We start from the raw sequence: 18725 nt of genomic DNA on the forward strand, positions 1-18725 counted from the left end.
TATTACCAAAGTCTATAACGCATAATATAACAGGATAAATTTAACAAAAACTGAATAATAATTTAAAGTTATAGCAATAATTCTAATCAAAAATAAAACAACCTCCGTGACAGTGTTAGGAACAGATAACAAAAAAATCATCTGGATAAAGATAAAGATAACAACACTAAATTATCTAAGATACAGATAAAAGATAAACAAATTTAATTCATCTAACAAAAAGATAAAAGATAAAAATATTTTATCCAGATAAATAACAGATAATTATAGAAATTAAAATTAAAACAACTAATTTAAAAAAACATATATAATGTCATGTAAGTACATGCCTATATAATATGTTTATTTTCGACTTAACTTATTATATCATGATGTGTATCACCAAACATTAACTTCAACACATATAATTATATAAGGAACCAATAAGATCCAAGGGACTCTAGGGAGTAACAAAGTATAAATAAAAATTTGGGAAGTCACCCTGCTCAAGAAGTTGTCGAGTGGACCAAAAACAAAATTCACATAGTTAATAATACTTTTGGTACAGATCTATCTAATTTTCACTAAAAAAATTATCTTTTAAATTTATCTAGATAAGTCAAATATTTATCTAAAATAAATACTTAGATAACTTATATTTATTTATCTAGATAAGATAAAAGATAAAATAATTATTATCTGGATAATTTATCTAGATAAGTCCTAACACTGCTCCGTGAACAGTAAATCTATAAATAATCTGATATTCCATATTCGTGTTGTCGGCGGGTAACGACGACGAATTTTAACAATGCAAATCGGCATGGAACTGTAGTCTGAACAATAAAAATATTTTTATTTTAAATTTAGATTATTTATAATATTGCAATAAGTAGTATCGAATTGATATAACTAGAAATATACATATTAGTTTACCATCTAAACATGGGGCCGCTAAAAAGTTATTTTCCCGGGCCGGTCCAAAATTCCAATCCGTCCCTGGCAGTGTTAGGACTTATCTAGATAAATTATCCAGATAATAATAATTTTATCTTTTATCTTATCTAGATAAATAAATATAAGTTATCTAAGTATTTTTTTTAGATAAATATTTGACTTATCTAGATAAATTTAAAAGATAAATTTTTTAGTGAAAATTATATAGATCTGTACCAAAAATATTATTAACTATGTGAATTTTGTTTTTGGTCCACTCGACAACTTCTTCAGCAGGGTGACTTCCCAAATTTTTATTTATACTTTGTTACTCCCTAGAGTCCCTTGGATCTTATTGGTTCCTTATATAATTATATGTGCTGAAGTTAATGTTTGGTGATACACATCATGATATAATAAGTTAAGTCGAAAATAAACATATTACATATGCATGTATGTTGCGGCGCAACAATATGTATTTGAGTAATAGCTGGACACACACACACAGAGCACATACCTAGTAGTTATTTTTGTATTGTTTTATTCTTGTTAATTGCATCGTGAATTATTATATAATATGTAGATAACCACCGCTGCCGCCGCTTAGATAAGATCTTTCAACACTATTCTGATTGGAACAAGCTTAGAAAGGGCGTTGCCTGGTTGCGCAGATTTGTTGAGTTTCTCCGTTCGAAGAGTTTAGTGTCTAAAACCAAGTACATCACCTTAGCCGAATTGCGAAAAGCCGAACATTGGATTTTAGTTAGAGTGCAGGCAGAAGCATTTCCGGAGGAAATATCAGCATACAAGGCCAATAAAGACATTTCCCCAAGAAGCAAGTTGAAGAGCTTAGCGCCGTTTATGCGAAATGGACTGATCCTAGTTGGAGGCCGACTTTCAAATTCTAATCTAACTGAGGAACAAAAATATCCTATAGTTCTTCCCTACCAGCATAAGATCACGAAATTGATTTTTACTCACGTTCACCACGAACTATTGCATTGTGGACCTCACAATCCTTAACCAATGTTATGTTACTTGTCTTGTCTGGTTTTTTTTTATAAGTCGTAGATTTACAACATGATAACGAAAAAATTACAAATAATGCAGCAATGCTATATAATAGGGCTAGGGCAATAAACTCTACGATTATGAAATTGGAAAACATAAAATATAAATATTACCACAATCCCGTTGGTCTAAAAACATTTTGTAATTAGTTGCATTTATTTTAGTTCTATTCAAATATAGTAAAAATGTAATGTTAAAAATTATTAGCCACCCTAAGCACTAGCTTATAGTGTTAACTGGGAAATACGGCTCTGATCATCACAGATTATATGAACTATACCTGTATATAGGTGTGATTATCTTACTCATACTTTGTTGATACCTACACGCAATGGCATAATTTGGTTTGGGTTAAACACGATTGCGTACGGTTGTCCTTTTTGGCAACACGATTGCGTATAAAATTGTATGCAGCGTAGTCAAATAAACTAATTTCATACCTGGTATTAATAAATAATAATATAATATAGTATAAAATAATAATAATATAATAAACATCGAATACATTTAAAGTTCTAAGTAAAGGTTTGGCCCTTATGGCCAGACAGAATAAATATAAATTGACCAGCTATTTAAGCTGTTATCAAGTGTAAATAATGTGACCCGTCTGGTCCAACAATATATAAAAATTGAAACAGTAGCCTTCTGACCTGTTTCGTTGAAAGTGAATGACAACGCTCTGGTTAATGTTATCACTTTCTCTGTTTATTTTCACATAAATATTTATAGTTACATACAGGATACGGGACCGACTCGTACGGAAAGGATGAGACGTTGCCCGTATGGGTTACTCACGGTGCGTATGGGAAATGCTCGTTCGGGATTCTCGCCGATGTTGCTTCGGATAGCGGCTGGTCGTCGTGTCGCCTCGGTATTCCTCCTTATGGATCGTCGATTGTGTCGTCGACTCTTACGGAAAGAGTGTGGCGATGCCCGTATGGGTTGCTCACGGTCCGTACGAGGAATGTTCGTTCGGTGTTATTGCCGACGTTTCTTCGGACTCGGGCTGGTCGTTGTATCGCTTCGGTGTTCCTTCTTCTCTTCTTTTCTTCGTACTGGTTGACGATATGTTCCGGTAGAAGAAATTATGTTGATCGAAGAAAAAAGGTGACTATGGTCGGAAAATGACCGGTATATAACTCGTGCGCCGTACCGACTAGTAAACTATCGTGTGTGCCGCCGTGATGTTTGTGTTTCCCGTCGGTACGGATTTGTGTGCTATTAACTGGGTATTTCGGTTATAGTCATGGGGATGGTCTCATTATATTAGTGCTGATCTTCTCTATCCATGGCAGTATTTGTAAGGTTATCACCGTAGTCGAAGAAACTTATATTTTGTAAAATAGCTCTGACTACTGTGATTTCTTGTATGGCGTGTTATGATTGGTTGATATTGTGTAGTCCTGATAAGGACTGTTTTAGTGAATGATGTAATGTTACAAAATTAGTATAATAATTAAAATCTGTTACATAGATGCACGGCTCTTATGGCCAAACAGAGTAAAATATATAAATTAGTTAGCTATCAGAGCTGTAAGCTTATATAGAAAAATTGTAATATAAAAATAATACGCGGCCTTTCTGGCATGACAAAATAAATTGTATAATAAATAAATAAATAATAAATAGTAATAATAAGAAAACTCACAATTTGTGGAGCGCAGACTGGCCAGCTGGTCCTGTGCTAAATAATATAAAATGTATATTTATATGGAACTTTTATACATTGCCGGACACCCTTTTTTTTAGCCATTTTTTTGGTGGATTTAGACATTTAGTCATTTTTTGGCTGAAAAAAAACGTTAGTGAAAACAGAATTTGGCACACGAAGTTAGTTTCGTAGTTGGTGACGCGTGTATTATATTATTGATGGAATTATATCATTATTATTACGTTTATCTGTATCTTAAATATTATTTGATTCGAACCGATATCGGTTCAATCGATGTCCAATTCTATTATAATTTAGTGTGTGATCAACCATGTATCGATGTACATACGTGTCACAGTGTCCGTCGCCGCTTAATAAATTAAATTATGCAGTAAAATAAAATCTGTTTTAATTCTCAATAGATTAATACAAATTTTATACCTATACATACAGTCCACTAGAAAACCGACTGAAACATTGGTCCATCGAAACCGGATTGCAATTAGCATAACTCATAATAAAGTAAAAGAGTAATTTTTTTGATTAGTAATTATTAGTTATAGCATTCCGGAAAAAAAAAAATTATGTGCGAGTGATAAATGGTCGTGTATGTGCAGCGAATATTATATATTTAAAAGTAGGGCGAAAAAGAAAAAAAATCAAGCATGAAGATGGTGAGGACGTGAGGTTTCAAGGTGGTAAGTAGTATCAGTTCTAAATTACTTATTTATTTTCTATAAATAAATCCTATTAACGGGTTTTCTCCCAGGTATTTAAATCAAAGGGGAATTGGTCGTAGATAATATAGCTCAGTAGTCAGTACCTATAGATAATAAATTAATTGGTTTTTGGCATAGGTACGTTACCACATAAACACATAGTTACTCACAAACACACAGCTGTCTATCTTGATCGGCGATCCCGTCCAATTTAGGCATCAAGCTGTCACATACACAATGACAAATACACACACTCAAAAACGCGTACCTCTGCAAGATTTAGTGTCACTAAAAGCCCGCAGAGGAAAATTAAAGGGGCAATTAATTAAGTTAAATATATATCTAAATAAAGAAGGAGTGGAGCAGTGGACCCATAAGAAGTTAAATGTAGAAGTAAAAAGATCGATCAATTATGGCTAGAATTTGATCGGGTGCAATCGGAAATAGAGTCTTTTGAGGACGAGAAACGGATGATTACCGCATAGAATTCAAAGAGCTATATTTTAGTACTATGGCGCTAGGCGAGAATATACTGCAGCGTGTAAGCACAAAAAATGGTAATGGTGTTAAAAAAATCAGCTTCTATAGGCCATAATACAGCACACGCAATTAATTGTAGTGCTAATTCTTGTTGCAGCGGCGCAACCGTGGAAATGAAATTATCACCGATAGATATACCAAAATTTTCGGGTGCGTATGAGGAATGGTCAGCTTTCCACGATATTTATATGGCAATGGTACCTAATAACCTGCGTATAGACGATATAAGGTGCTCTGGCTAGTCTGGTCAAGTCGCGTCTGAATACAGGTCGTTTCGGGGTCCCTTATATAGTGCTACCCTCTACTCACCATAGTCTACTTGCTCTTGTCGCTGTTCTCACGGATGTGGTATAATCATCTAAACTGACGGAAATGCCACCCGCCCACATATGAGATCAGTACACATCCCGTACAGCTGCATGCTTGATAATACTGTATCTATTATTATGACAGTATATTCCTAATTTGGGTATCGTTTCTTGGAATTCTTATCCCATAGTCGTGTCTAACGTCCTGAGGACGTGTGCTTGTATAAATTGGCCGAAGATGAGTATAGTAATTTTCCAGAAGCGTGTACTGCTATAAAAAATGATTTTTATATGGATGATTATCTAGGTGGAGCAAATACGAAGGAGATGGCCGTACAATTGCGTAATGACTTGCGAACAGTACTACAATCGGGTGGTTTTAACTTACGAAAATGGGCTGCAAATGATTCGGGGTTATTGCAAAATTTAAACCAAGGAAATAATGATGCTATGTATATGGCGAAAATTCTCGGGGTCCTGTCGCATCCTAGTAAGGACATATTTAAATATAAAGTGCAGGACACAAATACAGATAAATCAACAACAAAAAGAAACATATTGTTGCAAATAGCCTCATAATGATTCGACCCACTAGGTGTAGTGGGGCCGATAATAATAAAGGCAAACATTTTAATGTAAGAAATGTGGAGATTAAAAATTGATTGGGATAAGCCGGTACCAGCGAAAATGCACGAGGAGTGGACAAAATATTTACATGAGTTAGCAAACTTGCGTGAGTTGAATATACAACGTTTTATATGTACGGAAGATAATTGTAATATAGAGGTTCATGGTTTTGCTGACGCCAGTTTAGCCGCTTATGGTGCACGTATATACGTACGCACGACAAATAATAGTGGCGTTTGCACGTCGCATTTATTGTGTGCAAAATCTAAAGTTTCGCCTTTAAAAGTTATATCGCTTCCGCGATTGGAACTATGCGCGGCCGTAATTTTAGTAAAGCTGTACAACAAAGTAATACCGAAATTAGGTATAAAAATACAACGTCGTTATTTTTGGTCGGGTTCTTCAATCGTCATAGCTCGGATAACTTCACCCTCTACGCGTTGGCAAATATTTGTTGCGCACAGAGTAGGAGAAATTCACGACCTCAGTTCAATAAATGAATGGCACCATATTGGAACTAAGGACAATCCCGCGGATATTATTTCGCGAGGATGTAGTGCAAAAGAAATTATAAATAGCTCGATATGGTGGCACGGACCAAGCTGTTTAACCAACGATCATAAAAATTGGCCAAAGACGGTTTGCGAGTTAAGATATACCGAAATACCGGAAGAGAAGGGTACACAGAAAACTGCTGCATTTTTAGCACAACCGGTAGTAAACGAAAAAATATTAAGCAAGTATTCATCGTGGAAAAGATTATTACGTATTTTTTGTCATTGTTTGCGTTTTATAAACGAAAATTTCGAATAAAAAAAAATGAAGGTGGTCGGTCCAATATTATCCGATGAATTAAAAGAAGCTGAAGTAATTATATTTAAAATAACTCAAGCGTCCTATTGGTCCAGTGAAATAAAGGATTTAAATGAAAATGGTACTTTAACGGTAAAAAGTAAATTACATAATTTACACCCTTTTTGGAAGGCGAAATTATACGAGTTGGCGGTCGCATAAAAAATGCCAGGCATGTGGACATAACACAGCGACATCTTAACTCCCTGTTCCTCTGATCCTACTAATACTACACCATTAACACCTGCTCACTTTTTAATTAAAGAGCAAACATGTTCTTCACCCTAACCAGATTTAACTGGCGTACCGGACAATCGCTTAAAACGTTGGCAGCGAGTAACTCAGCTAACTCAAACACTATGGCAACGCTGGAATAAGGAGTACTTTACGCTCCCGGTGGATTCCCAATTCCTTGAGTGGAAATGACGGGCCGCTGTTGCTGCCGTTGAGACGGGCCTGGGTGAGTTTCTCCTGCTGCTTCTTGGATTGTGCGGGTTGTACACAGTCCCTTGCGAGATGATCATCTCCTTGGCATCTGTGGCATCGTTGGGCCTTGGGCTCGTTACTGCATTCCGCGGCAAGATGGCCTTTCTGTAGGCAGCGACAACAGGTGGGGTGGCTCTTTTCCAGCAGCTTAACCCTGCACTTAGTCCATCCTACGACGACTGACTTACACTCTGCCAACGAAATGGCGTCTGCAAGAGGCAGGCTCAGTCTAGCCACGCGTTCGGCTCGACCGCCAGCGTTTCTCCATATTTTTACATCTTCGGCTAAGATGCCGTGTATTCCAGCGCGGTCTTCAACCACCTCTTCATTCTCCACCCAATTTGTGATGCCCAGTAACAGGACGGGAGTCTGAACAACTGGAAGTCTGACCCTAACCGCATCACCGGCAATTGCCCTGATCTTCTCAGCTAGGAAGTCGGCTTTGTCGGGCCCTTCTACCTCTAGAAGGATGCCGCCAGCTCTGGTGCGACTCGTGGTGACTACTTTAACCCCTAGGGAGTCCAGGTTAATGCTAGTGGAAATCCTCTTCATCACTGTAGCCAGTGGATCACTGGCTGCAGTCCCTCGGCTGGACGATCAATCGTGACTGCCGCGGTCTTGCGGTTTCTTCTCCGCAGCAACAAAATTGCTCCAGCTGTGGTTGATGATGTTGCTGCTGCTCTAGCAGCTGTAGTTGCTGCTGTTGCGGCTGCTGATGTGGCTGCTGCGGTTGTTGTTGCTGTTGCTGCTTCCCTTGTCTCTTCTGCTGTGACTGCCGTTGCTCAGATTGCTTCTTCATCTTCTGTCGTGGAGGTGGGGCCTCCGGCCAACACGGAGTGTCAGTCCCTGTGTTTGAGGTTTCTGGTACACCTAACCCAGCCTTGTCTGTGTGTGGACAGACTTTCACTCCTTAGGTGTGGGTCATGGAACGACGGTCTCCGTACCTGCATCTCCTGAGCCGACTCGCCTGTGGGGTTAAGCGTCCCTAACCTTTTTAAGCTGCATCACTACCATAAGTGTTTTAGTGAGCGTCTCCTTCAGCTCTTTGTGGACATTTCTGGTGTTGCTCGTAAAGGTTGCCATGTTTGTGACACAATGCTGCACCATGTTAAACAGCTCCTCCTCTCCAAGTGTTAAAATGTTGAACGTCTTTTTCTGCATTTTATCAGTCACGTTGGTTGTGGGCCGTGCAGTAACGTCAGTGGCCTGTCTACCACCGGAGGGAGTCTGTTTCACACTCCCCCCACCAGTTGCGGTACCAGTCCCTTGCCTGGCTCCGAAAGCCTGGCTCGCCGCTTCCGAGATTTTGGTGTTTGGTTGCAATGACGACACCTGGGGCGAACAACGTCTCCCAACCGCCGGCTCTAGGGCATCCAATTCCCTTGAAGCAGTAACTTGCGTTTCGTTAGTTGAACTCATCATCTTGTTTGTTGGTGGCTAAGCCGACACCACCGCCGCCAGCCTAGCAACGGTTGACTTGGTTCCGGTCTGTTTGCTTGATCTACGAGGGCCCCGAGCGGGCGATCGGGCCACCCGTAGGAGTTTTGACCCAAACTCGTAGGGGGATTTGCAGTTACCTTCTGGGACCGTTCGCTGTAGGTAGCAGGTGGACCAGTCCTGCCGGCCCCAACGTGTTAGGTCTGGGCCGGCTCTGGTTTACAGTTTCCCTCTGGGTCCGTTTGCTGTTGCTAGCAGGTGGACCAGGCCTACCAACCCCAACCAGTTAAAGTAAGGGGCGGATCGATGTAGCACCAGGGGTAGTGAGCCCTGATGGTGAGCTTATCCGCGACCGCTTATTCGTCCATCCCGAAGGTGTGGCTTATTTCGCGGCTGGCCTGCATATCTGCAGGACTTTCCCCTATCCGCAACCTGGGGACGCGCCCGATGGCATGCTCGTGCAGCCGAGAACCTAACCTAACCTAACCTAACCTATATACAACTATGCGGATAATAGATATACGGTTGAAGCATTGTGTTGTTTGGGAGACGTGGTTTCAAAGATCGTGACGTCAGAATAGACCTCCGCATTCCAGCCGCTTGCCCACTAATGCAGTAATGCGCCAAAACACTATCATTATTTACCATAGGATTCTTGTGACTTTTCTACTTGTCGACTTATTACGGAGAAGAATAAAACAATTAATTGAACTTTAAAGTAAGTAATTGAATATTAGAATATTAGTTGTTACAAATTACAATGTACTGCAGAAGTTTAAATAATAAATCTATAATCTATCTTTGAAGTTATTACTTACATCTATAATTACTTTATATATCAATGTAAACTGTAAAGAATTATATTATAGTAATTTATGGATCAATCTTGTTTTTTAAATATGTGATTAAATTATTATACTTGCACATTAAGTAATAAGGTTCCTGAATTGATACCTATATAAATAATATAAAAATAAAATGTTAACAATTAATAAATTACTGTTTATTATATTGTTAATTAGATGCCAGGAACTAGATTTGCTGTTGCTGTTTGCTCAAATAGTACACGAAAAACGATTCTGAACGGAGATGATTTGTCAGTCTAGGATATACCTATTATATTTAAATATTGTCATATATTCCATTTTGAAACAAATATTTATTTTTAAATTAAACGCATTTTGCATAAAGCATGTTTAATCAATTTTTACAAAAACATTGCATGTAGTTATCATAATTCATAATACCTTATATTATCATAAATATACATAAACCTCAATACCTGGTTTGAGGATAAATCGTTATCGTTACGCGATTTCATAAAAATGTAAAACTCAAACGCTCAAAACATTTTTCCTATAATGACGCATCAAATTTTCTCTATAGTTGTTTGAAGCAAAACTTATGGAAAACTTAGCGTTGAATTTTTTAACCTTAGATATAAATACAAAACAATTTTATGAATTTTCAACTACTAAATAATTTGCAAATATTCATGGTTTTGACGAATTTTTGTCAATATTTGAACTTCAAATGCTAATACAAAAAAATTGTGCCTATGTATTCTTATAATATCACTATAAGAATAACTTATGAGGAACTTGGTATTAAATTTTCAAGTATTTTAATTGGGTCAAAAATATTTTATTGACACTTCAAAAAAAAAATTTCTCATAAAAATCGAAAATTTCAGTGGTCTATAAATAACTTTAAAAAAAGTCAAAAATTAAACTGTATATAGATAACACTAACATAAACATTTGGTGAAAATTTCAAGTATTTACAGTGGTTAGTTTTTGAATTACAGCCATATAAAAAAATAGATTTGGTCGAAAACTGGTTTTGCGTAAAAATTCCCGTTTTTCTGTCACTTTTTTTTTGTTTTTCTCGATTGTTTTGAAAATTGTTGGAAAATATTCACTTTTGATTACTTAATGTTGACTTTTACATTGGAAACCACCCCCAAAGTTTGAAATTGAAGCATTATTTCAGCTAGTTATACTGTACCTACGTACATGTACACGGATATTATGACAATTCGCTCAAGTTACCGGTTAACGTTATAGTATACATGATAAAAATTTTAAACACAAGTGTCCGCAGTTTGTTGTGTTATATTTTTGATATCTGTCGTAATTAAATTCAATATTATATCCATTGAAATATTTCTGCAATTCTAGTGGAGGTGTCAAGTTACCAAAACTGTCATAATATTTAACTTGTTTTCCGATTTTCTTATACGCTACCCAATGAGTACCTGTTCCGTTTTCTATGTCTAAATTAACTACAGCAGACTCTTGATTTTTTGGTCATAGAGGCAACTTGTCTCTAGAAAATACACCATTGTAATGAGGTATTTTCAACATGTATGCGTACTTTATAATCTCATATCCGAACAACGCTCTGTCGGGTAACGTGGAAATTAGTTTTTTGCCTTAACTGACCCCCCTTGTACGGCGCTAGGTATAAACCTTTGCCTTTTACAATTTTATAAGAACTTACCTTGTGAGGTATAAGATATAATCCTTTACCTAAATGAATAGGTGTGTTTTTACCAGAATTTAATTCTTTCACAACTTTCACTATATTACCGACGCCTCCGGTGAGTGCGCCTAATGCTGATAAACCAGCAAAAATAGGTATTAAAGGTAAAACTCCACCCTTTTTCGGTATGGGTATCATTCTTGGATGACGCTGCTACGGCGGTGTGACTCGTGGTGGGGTGTCCGCAGTAGGCCGGTCGCACGGGTGGTAAGGAGTTGCTGGTTGACACGAGTTACAAAAGAACTACAAGAAAAACAAAACTCGTGGTTTTCGGTAATGACTAATGAGGATGTTTATTTTTCACTGATACAAATAATTTAACAATTGTGTACCACGACGGTGGTATGATATGTGATGCGATGGTTCGACGTCGGTTGATGCGGATACGATTCTAAGTATTCGCGTGTTAATGGTGTCGGACGGGTGTTGTCAATACGACGGACGACGAACGAGAGAGCGATCCGGGATGCGGCGCGATGCGGCGCGCCGGGAGAGTCGACTGTGTCGCCCGGTCGTATCCCGTGGTGGCGGTTGACAAGAGCAAAGACAGGTCTCTGCGGCACCTGTACTTTGTACTGGTTGCCGTTGCGGACCGTGTCATGGAGTTTTAGTACTTTATATATATATATATTTTATTATAGCAGCTGTTCGACAAGTTCTAACTAATTTAGTTATATTCTTTTCATTTACTTTATTCTTGATTGCATTTTTAGCTGCCAAAACCATTTTTTTAAAACCACAACCAGCCCCCCAGCTTACGCTTAGCCTTCATAGCTGTAGTGACCAACCAAGACGCGGCTTTTTCCTTGATTCCTGTGTTTTTAGACTTAAACACCTCCCGAGCCTGATTTTCTAATACTTCGTCTGCTCTATGTCTATCGGTTAGTGAATTACTTACGTCGTATGCAATATCGTGAGCTCTGGCCAACTCGTCAAGTCTGTTTATACCACGTTCTTCACGTGCTAATCTTTCTTTTAATTTGGTTCTAGGACCGGAAAATCTACGAAAATATATAAAATTTAGATGGAATATAATAATATTTGTAACGTCACAGCATTTTTTTTGCACTGATATGATTATTATAACAAACATACCTGTATCCATAGTTCACTAATGAGCATACCTTATTTATATATTATTATGACTATCGCGCGCTAATGCAGAAATGACCGCAGTATTATGTAATAATTGTCCCCTGGCCCCCCACAAACCCGCAGTGTACGGTGTCCACACGTCGCCACACACGGCCGTCGTTGCTGTCGGCGCTTTCGTCGCGTCCGGATGCTGAAATCTCCCCGAATATGATGTATTCCCACAATATGACGACACTGACCTGCCCCACCAACATCGAAAAGCTCCGCCGCCGGCACCAGGCCACCGCCGTCGCCGGGTCTCCGACAAAACAAAATCATTTTCTTTTTTTTCTTCTTCAACTACTCTGCACCTGGCCGGTATTCTTTTTCGACCGACGTCTCTACACCCGTTCCGACCGACGTCTCTACACCCGTTCCAACGACGACGGCACACAGACCACGCGGTAAACAATTTTTGGCACACCAATCAACTCGGTGAAACATATGATGATTGCTATCATCATTTTCCACACCTGCAACATACCACGATGATGGGCTAAAACCACCCACGAGGGCCCGGGCGGCGGCCACAACTGCTCCAGCCACAACAACCATGCAGCCACGTCAAAAGTCGTAATATGTTTTTATTCCCCCTGTCCCCCCCTTTACCAGCACGTAGGCCACAGGTTATGCGAAATTCATGTTAGTATAACCTGTGCGCCAGGGAAGCGTCGCACGACGCGGGTCCCTAACAAAATCGAATTCCCCCTACTTTCGGCTTTAACAAGCCCGGCACGTTTTCCCGGTAACCCTGCGAGGACACGCCATGAGTGGTATGGTGTGTTGCCTCCCGTGGGCCGGGAAAGCATGTGACAAACAAATTATTATATTCTGTATTTGCTTATTATTTTATTATGATGAACATTTTGTTATATTATAATAATGTCAAGTATTAACCACATGTTATGCCAACCTATTATATTGTCTTAATAACCAAAATCATTATTCTTATTATTCTTAATATTATCTTTTTCTCCCCTTAAATAAATAAATCCTCGGCATTCATTTGCCGTTGCGTGTACAAAGCCTATGAGCTCCACCGACTTGGCCCTCGGGTCATCACGCGGTGCGGCTCATAGGTCACGGCAAGAGTGTTCCCCTTTTGTCGTGGGTGTTTTACGGAGCCCTAAAAACCTCCGGGTTCTCACATATTATCATTATGTAGAGACTTACCTATAGCCAGGTAAATGTAATTCCACGGGTAAATGATTTATAACAGAGTTGACAAGACCAGAACCCTTATTGTTGTTCCGCTTACGAAGGTGTGACATCGTGTGATGCTTTCAATGTTCTGACTTTTGTATTTATAGTGAAAAATGTGTTTTATCGAGCAGGAGAAAAAACTTCGAATTTATAACATTGATTCCCCCGACACAATTCAGCTGCGACATGGTGACCTTTTTCCAAATGCGATTAGATCATTAGTGCTTGGAAGTTCAGGGAGTGGGAAAACGAATCAGATATATTTTTTACTCGTCGACGAAAACGGGTTACGTTTTGAAAATGTTTATATATACTTTAAAACGCTAGAACAAGAAAATATAAGTTATTGAAACGTATTATTGACGGAATTGACGGTGTTAACATTTTTACTTTTTTTGAGAATGATAAACTTATTCCACCCGAGAAAGTTTTACCAAATTCTATTTTTATCATGGATGATGTTATCGGAGAACATCAGCACGTAATAAGGGAATATTTTTCTCGAGGTCGCCACAATGAAATAGATATATTTTATCTAGCTCAGAGTTATTCAAAAGTACCTAAGCAGTTGATACGTGATAATGCAAATTTAATAGTATTATTCAAACAAGATAAAACCAATTTAAAACATGTATACAACGAACACTGTTCGGGTGATATGTCCTATATTTAGTTTAACATTTCTGTGTGACGTGTTGGAACCGAGATAGGTTTGCCTTTGTCGTTAGTAAAGACAGCGAGCGAGATAACGGGCGTTATAGATTTTGATTTGATATATATATGTATAAGACTATGCATAGAATAAATATTATCATTTAAAACGCAGTCATGCCGGAAGCAACTACTGTATTATATGAGTTAGTTAAAGCTAAGGAAAGTATTAAACGTAAATATATCGCATTAAAATCTGATTCAGATAATGTTCAACAACTAATGACTCAGACATTAAAACCAATTATTGAACCTTTAACTAAAATGTCGAATAAACCATCGAGCAAAGAAAATATTAACGTCGAGTCGAAAAACTTTTACGAATATCAACAACAAATCAAAAACTGGTTTTAGTCTACAGACTTGGATATTACCTTGGGCAACAAAGAAGTCAAATTTCTCGAAAACAAATCCATCAACCTCGGGTGTTATTCAGTTATTCTTTTTGAAAAATCCACTCATTTATACTGATAACGATTTAGAGGTATATAAATCTATATTAGTTCAATCATCAGCGCATTTATCTACAGATGGAAAAAAAATTATAAAAGGCGGCTCTAAATATTCGTCGGTTATTAGACAATTATTCCCCTTGGGTGGTGAACTGATTATGAAATTACAGAAAAATAACTTAGTATATTGGGACAATCCAAACGAGTTAGTCGATCGATTACGCCTACTTATGGCGTCCAAAGCAGCTGGTAATACAAGCGTTTCAAACGAAATTATATCGATTCTCGACGAATTACATGAGGCTGGACTAATAAGATGAATTCCAGATGTCTAAATGGGAAATCTCAATCGAACTTCACAAGCAGGCGAGGAAAATTTTCATTAGACGTAGAGTTAACGTGTATGGGAAAAATGATTTATGGCAAGCTGACTTGGTTGAAATGATTCCATATTCCAATAAAAATAAAAATAACAAGTACATTTTGACCGTAATTGAATGTTTCACGAAACGAGCCTGGGCATTACCATTCAAGTCTAAAACAGGTAAAGATGTAACTGGCGCAATGTTTAAAATATAACTTGAAGGCTCACCAAAACTTTTACAACTCGATAACGGAAAAGAATTTTATAACACCACTTTCGACGCATTAATGACCAAGTACAACATACACAAATATTCGACATTCAGTATTTTAAAAGCTTGTATTGTAGAAAGGTTTAATAGAACTTTAAAGGAAAAAATGTTTAGAGAGTTCTGAGCACGTGGTTCACACGAGTGGATTTCTATTTTACCGAAGCTGCTTGAAGAATATAATAATTCACGCAGTGGCGGCTCGTGAACCGTATGATGGGTGAGGCAGATATTTTCAAAATGTAAACACACCATAGGGCAATGGGAAATAATTTCCCACCAAAAAAATTAAAATCTTGAAGGTTCTGTTATAATAATTCATCGGTAGAGTGCGTCAAAACAAATGTCAATATATCACTAAACACAAATAATTATATATTATATATATATATAATTATTATTAAATCTCTAGCTATTTACTACATAAATTTAAATATTATTATTATTTATTTATTTATTTATTTTTTTTATTATTTTTTTTTTTTTTTTTTTTGGGGGGGGGGGGGGTTATATAAAAATGAGTTTTAAGTTTACTTTTAAAATAATTCAATTTAATATTTAATATTAACCTTTAAAAATATATGAATAATAAACCATACTTAATATTATCTGAAATATCAGAATAAAGTCAACTTTAAAAAAAAAAAAATAATACTTATTACATAAATCTCATTTACTAAAACAATAACAAAATTCATTTTAAATTATGTTTTATAAATTAAATCTATTCTTCTGTCTTTGAGTAATGAACATTTGTCAATTATTTTTTTATTTATTACACTAGACAGATAAGAACCGATATCTTTAGTTTGTGATAAAAGTATTATAGGTAGGTTATAGGGTAGGTATACACTTACACTAAACAACATTACGACGACCTACCAGTTCATATTTCTATTAGTGGAAGTTACGTCGCTTCGACAAATGACTAATGGATAATGTTGACAAACTCTGAGGCCCGAATCATTCTGCCTCATTTCATAATAAAATTCCGACTTCCCCCTCTACCATGATATATTTTATAATCGTACTCGTCTGAGGCAAAATATTACTAGCCTCTCGGCACTTTTTGGCTTTCATCGAGATCGTTCTATTGTTCAACGAACATCTTCGTCGTGATTTTTGATAACAGTGACGAAGTATGACGTACTATCATAATAATACTATACACGATAAAATACATTTTTTTTGTCAGTATAATAATATAAAATAACATTAATAACAAAAAGATTTTGTATTTTAAAATGTATAATATATTATTGAGTATTTTAATATTATTGAAGTCAATTGGAAATAACAATAATTATAGAATATGTCCCTCCTTTTTCTTTACAATACTTAGGTGAGGCTGAGCCTCACTTTCCTCCTTTGACGAGCCGCCACTGAATTCACGACATAGAACTATAGGAATGTCACCAATGCAGGCAGATGCTAACCCTGAGTCGGTGGAAATAAAACATCGTGAAATAAAATATAATGCAAAAATTAAATTCAAAGTCGGTGATAACGTTCGTATCAGTACACAAAAAGGCGTGTTTACAAAAGGCTATCTTCCAAACTGGTCTACTGAAATATTTGAGATTATCAAAATAAATAAAACATTACCAGTTACATATCAGTTACATGATTATATGGGTAAACCTATTGCAGGTTGTTTTTACTCTGAAGAAATATTCAAAACTAATTTCCCTAACGAATATTTGATCGAAAAAATTATACGTAAAAAACCTAACCAAATATTTGTCAAGTGGCTTGGATTTAATAATTCACATAATAGTTGGATAAATACACGTGATGTTAAAAATAGAGTCAGTCGTTTTAAAACTATGAACGTGTTTGGTAGTTCACAAGCTGGTGATACTTAGAGAATTCTATCAGATATTCAGACAAGTAACAAATCAATTCTAAATAAAGTGGAACTCCAACAAAAAGAAATCGATAATTTGAAAAATTATTTCGTTAATCTACAAGAGAAGATACAATTGTTGGAAAATAATATAAAAACAAACAATAAGTCTTTATTAAATTGCGAAAATCGTATGTCGAAGCTATTTAATGACTGTGCTGAAACTAGTACCAGTATCCAGGGACAATGGACATGACTTGATCCAATTAAAAGCTGAAATAAATCGTATAACCGGAATATTTGATGAAAATTCATTACTGAATCATGGGGAATATATTTCAGAATTAAATTCACGTTTGGCTATCGTCGAAGGAAATTATATTAAGAAAAATGAAATTTATACAACAGCTGGTTAAATATATGAGATATTGGAATATAATTTCATTCGATCTGTAAACCTCTTCGTGACTGGTAGTCCTCTGTTTGTGATATAAATTTAATTTTTCATAAATTTAACGAGTTCATAAAAACAAGTCAATGTATTCAGCCATCTTAGACATGCAATGTGTTCTTGGAGCTGGCTCTAGTGTTGCCATCAGTTTTTGGGCCTTCGAACCTGCGGGAATAGTGATTTGCTGAAGAAATGGAAGGTCATTATGCCGATCGTGCAGTTCTTTTGGATAAGCTACATCCACCTCATAAATCCGACCTACAGGCGATTTTCATTAAAATCGTTCAATCCTTCAAGTGAGGGTTTAACCCACTCAAATCCTCCACTGGGCATGTACTCACTCATTGAATATCCATACAAATTATTACCTAAGCATATTTAATAAGATAGTTTATTAGTCTATTATTTAAAAATAATAATACTTTTTTTCTTTCAATCTTGATAAACCAACCACGATTTTTCTTTCTCTACATCATATTCGGGAGCCTTCTCATTATTTGCTTTTGCATACCGCATGCTCGCCAGCACCAGTCCACCGCGAATACCTATTTATTTCAAAAAATTATAAATCAAAACTTTTAAACTTTAAAACTTTTTTATACCTTTTTCAATAATTAACACCATCTCATAATCCGACAGAAGGTCCAATTTAATCTCAGTTTTTTTCAACATGCAATCGAAAGACATTCCAGGGGCTGTGTAATAAAATGCCGGGTCGATTGAATACGAAAATTCAAACACACATCTAAAAAGTTTTCAAAGACGTCAGATAGTAACAGCACATCGATTTTTAAGTATAAATCTGAGTATTCTCCGAGAGTAATACACCCAAAGTGTCGCCAAACCTTCTCAGCATGCTCATACTCTTCATCTTCAATCCCACATTCCTAAGCGTGCTGTAAAATTCTTCTTTTCTAGGTAATCTATTTTCATCTAGTTTCCCCCAACTATCAGTATATCAGTATAGTCATAAGGATATACGCCTTTGCGAGAGACGAGTGCCATATCTCCAGCGACAAAATGTTTTGATGTCTCGCGGAATTTTTCAAGCTCTGGTTTTATGAGGTTTTCAGCCAATCTTTCCAAGCTCGACGCCATAAACCTTATAGTATCGATAAACCGAATAGTGAAAGTACTACTTAAATA

General features: G+C 36.7%; 1 protein-coding gene and 1 pseudogene across 1 annotated transcript; one reads left to right on the forward strand and one right to left on the reverse strand.

Annotated features, from left to right (window-relative positions):
• The first annotated feature begins 5846 nt into the window (after positions 1-5846).
• LOC149054345 (uncharacterized) lies at positions 5847-6644 on the forward strand. Its single transcript, XM_089230282.1, has one exon. The coding sequence runs from the start codon at positions 5847-5849 to the stop codon at positions 6642-6644; it is 798 nt and encodes a 265-aa protein (XP_089086408.1).
• Positions 6645-7040: 396 nt separating this feature from the next.
• Positions 7041-7968, reverse strand: LOC149054346 (uncharacterized; annotated as a pseudogene).
• Between the last annotated feature and the right edge of the window lie 10757 nt (positions 7969-18725).

The sequence above is a fragment of the Diuraphis noxia genome, unplaced genomic scaffold (assembly GCF_037042655.1).
Source record: "Diuraphis noxia isolate RWA-SAM2 unplaced genomic scaffold, SU_Dnox_SAM2 contig0007, whole genome shotgun sequence".
In the NCBI taxonomy this organism is placed as follows: domain Eukaryota; kingdom Metazoa; phylum Arthropoda; class Insecta; order Hemiptera; family Aphididae; genus Diuraphis; species Diuraphis noxia.

Excerpts from the sequence above, each read along its gene's own strand:
- LOC149054345 (XM_089230282.1), top strand. The coding sequence starts at position 5,847 with ATGTGGAGATTAAAAATTGATTGGGATAAGCCGGTACCAGCGAAAATG.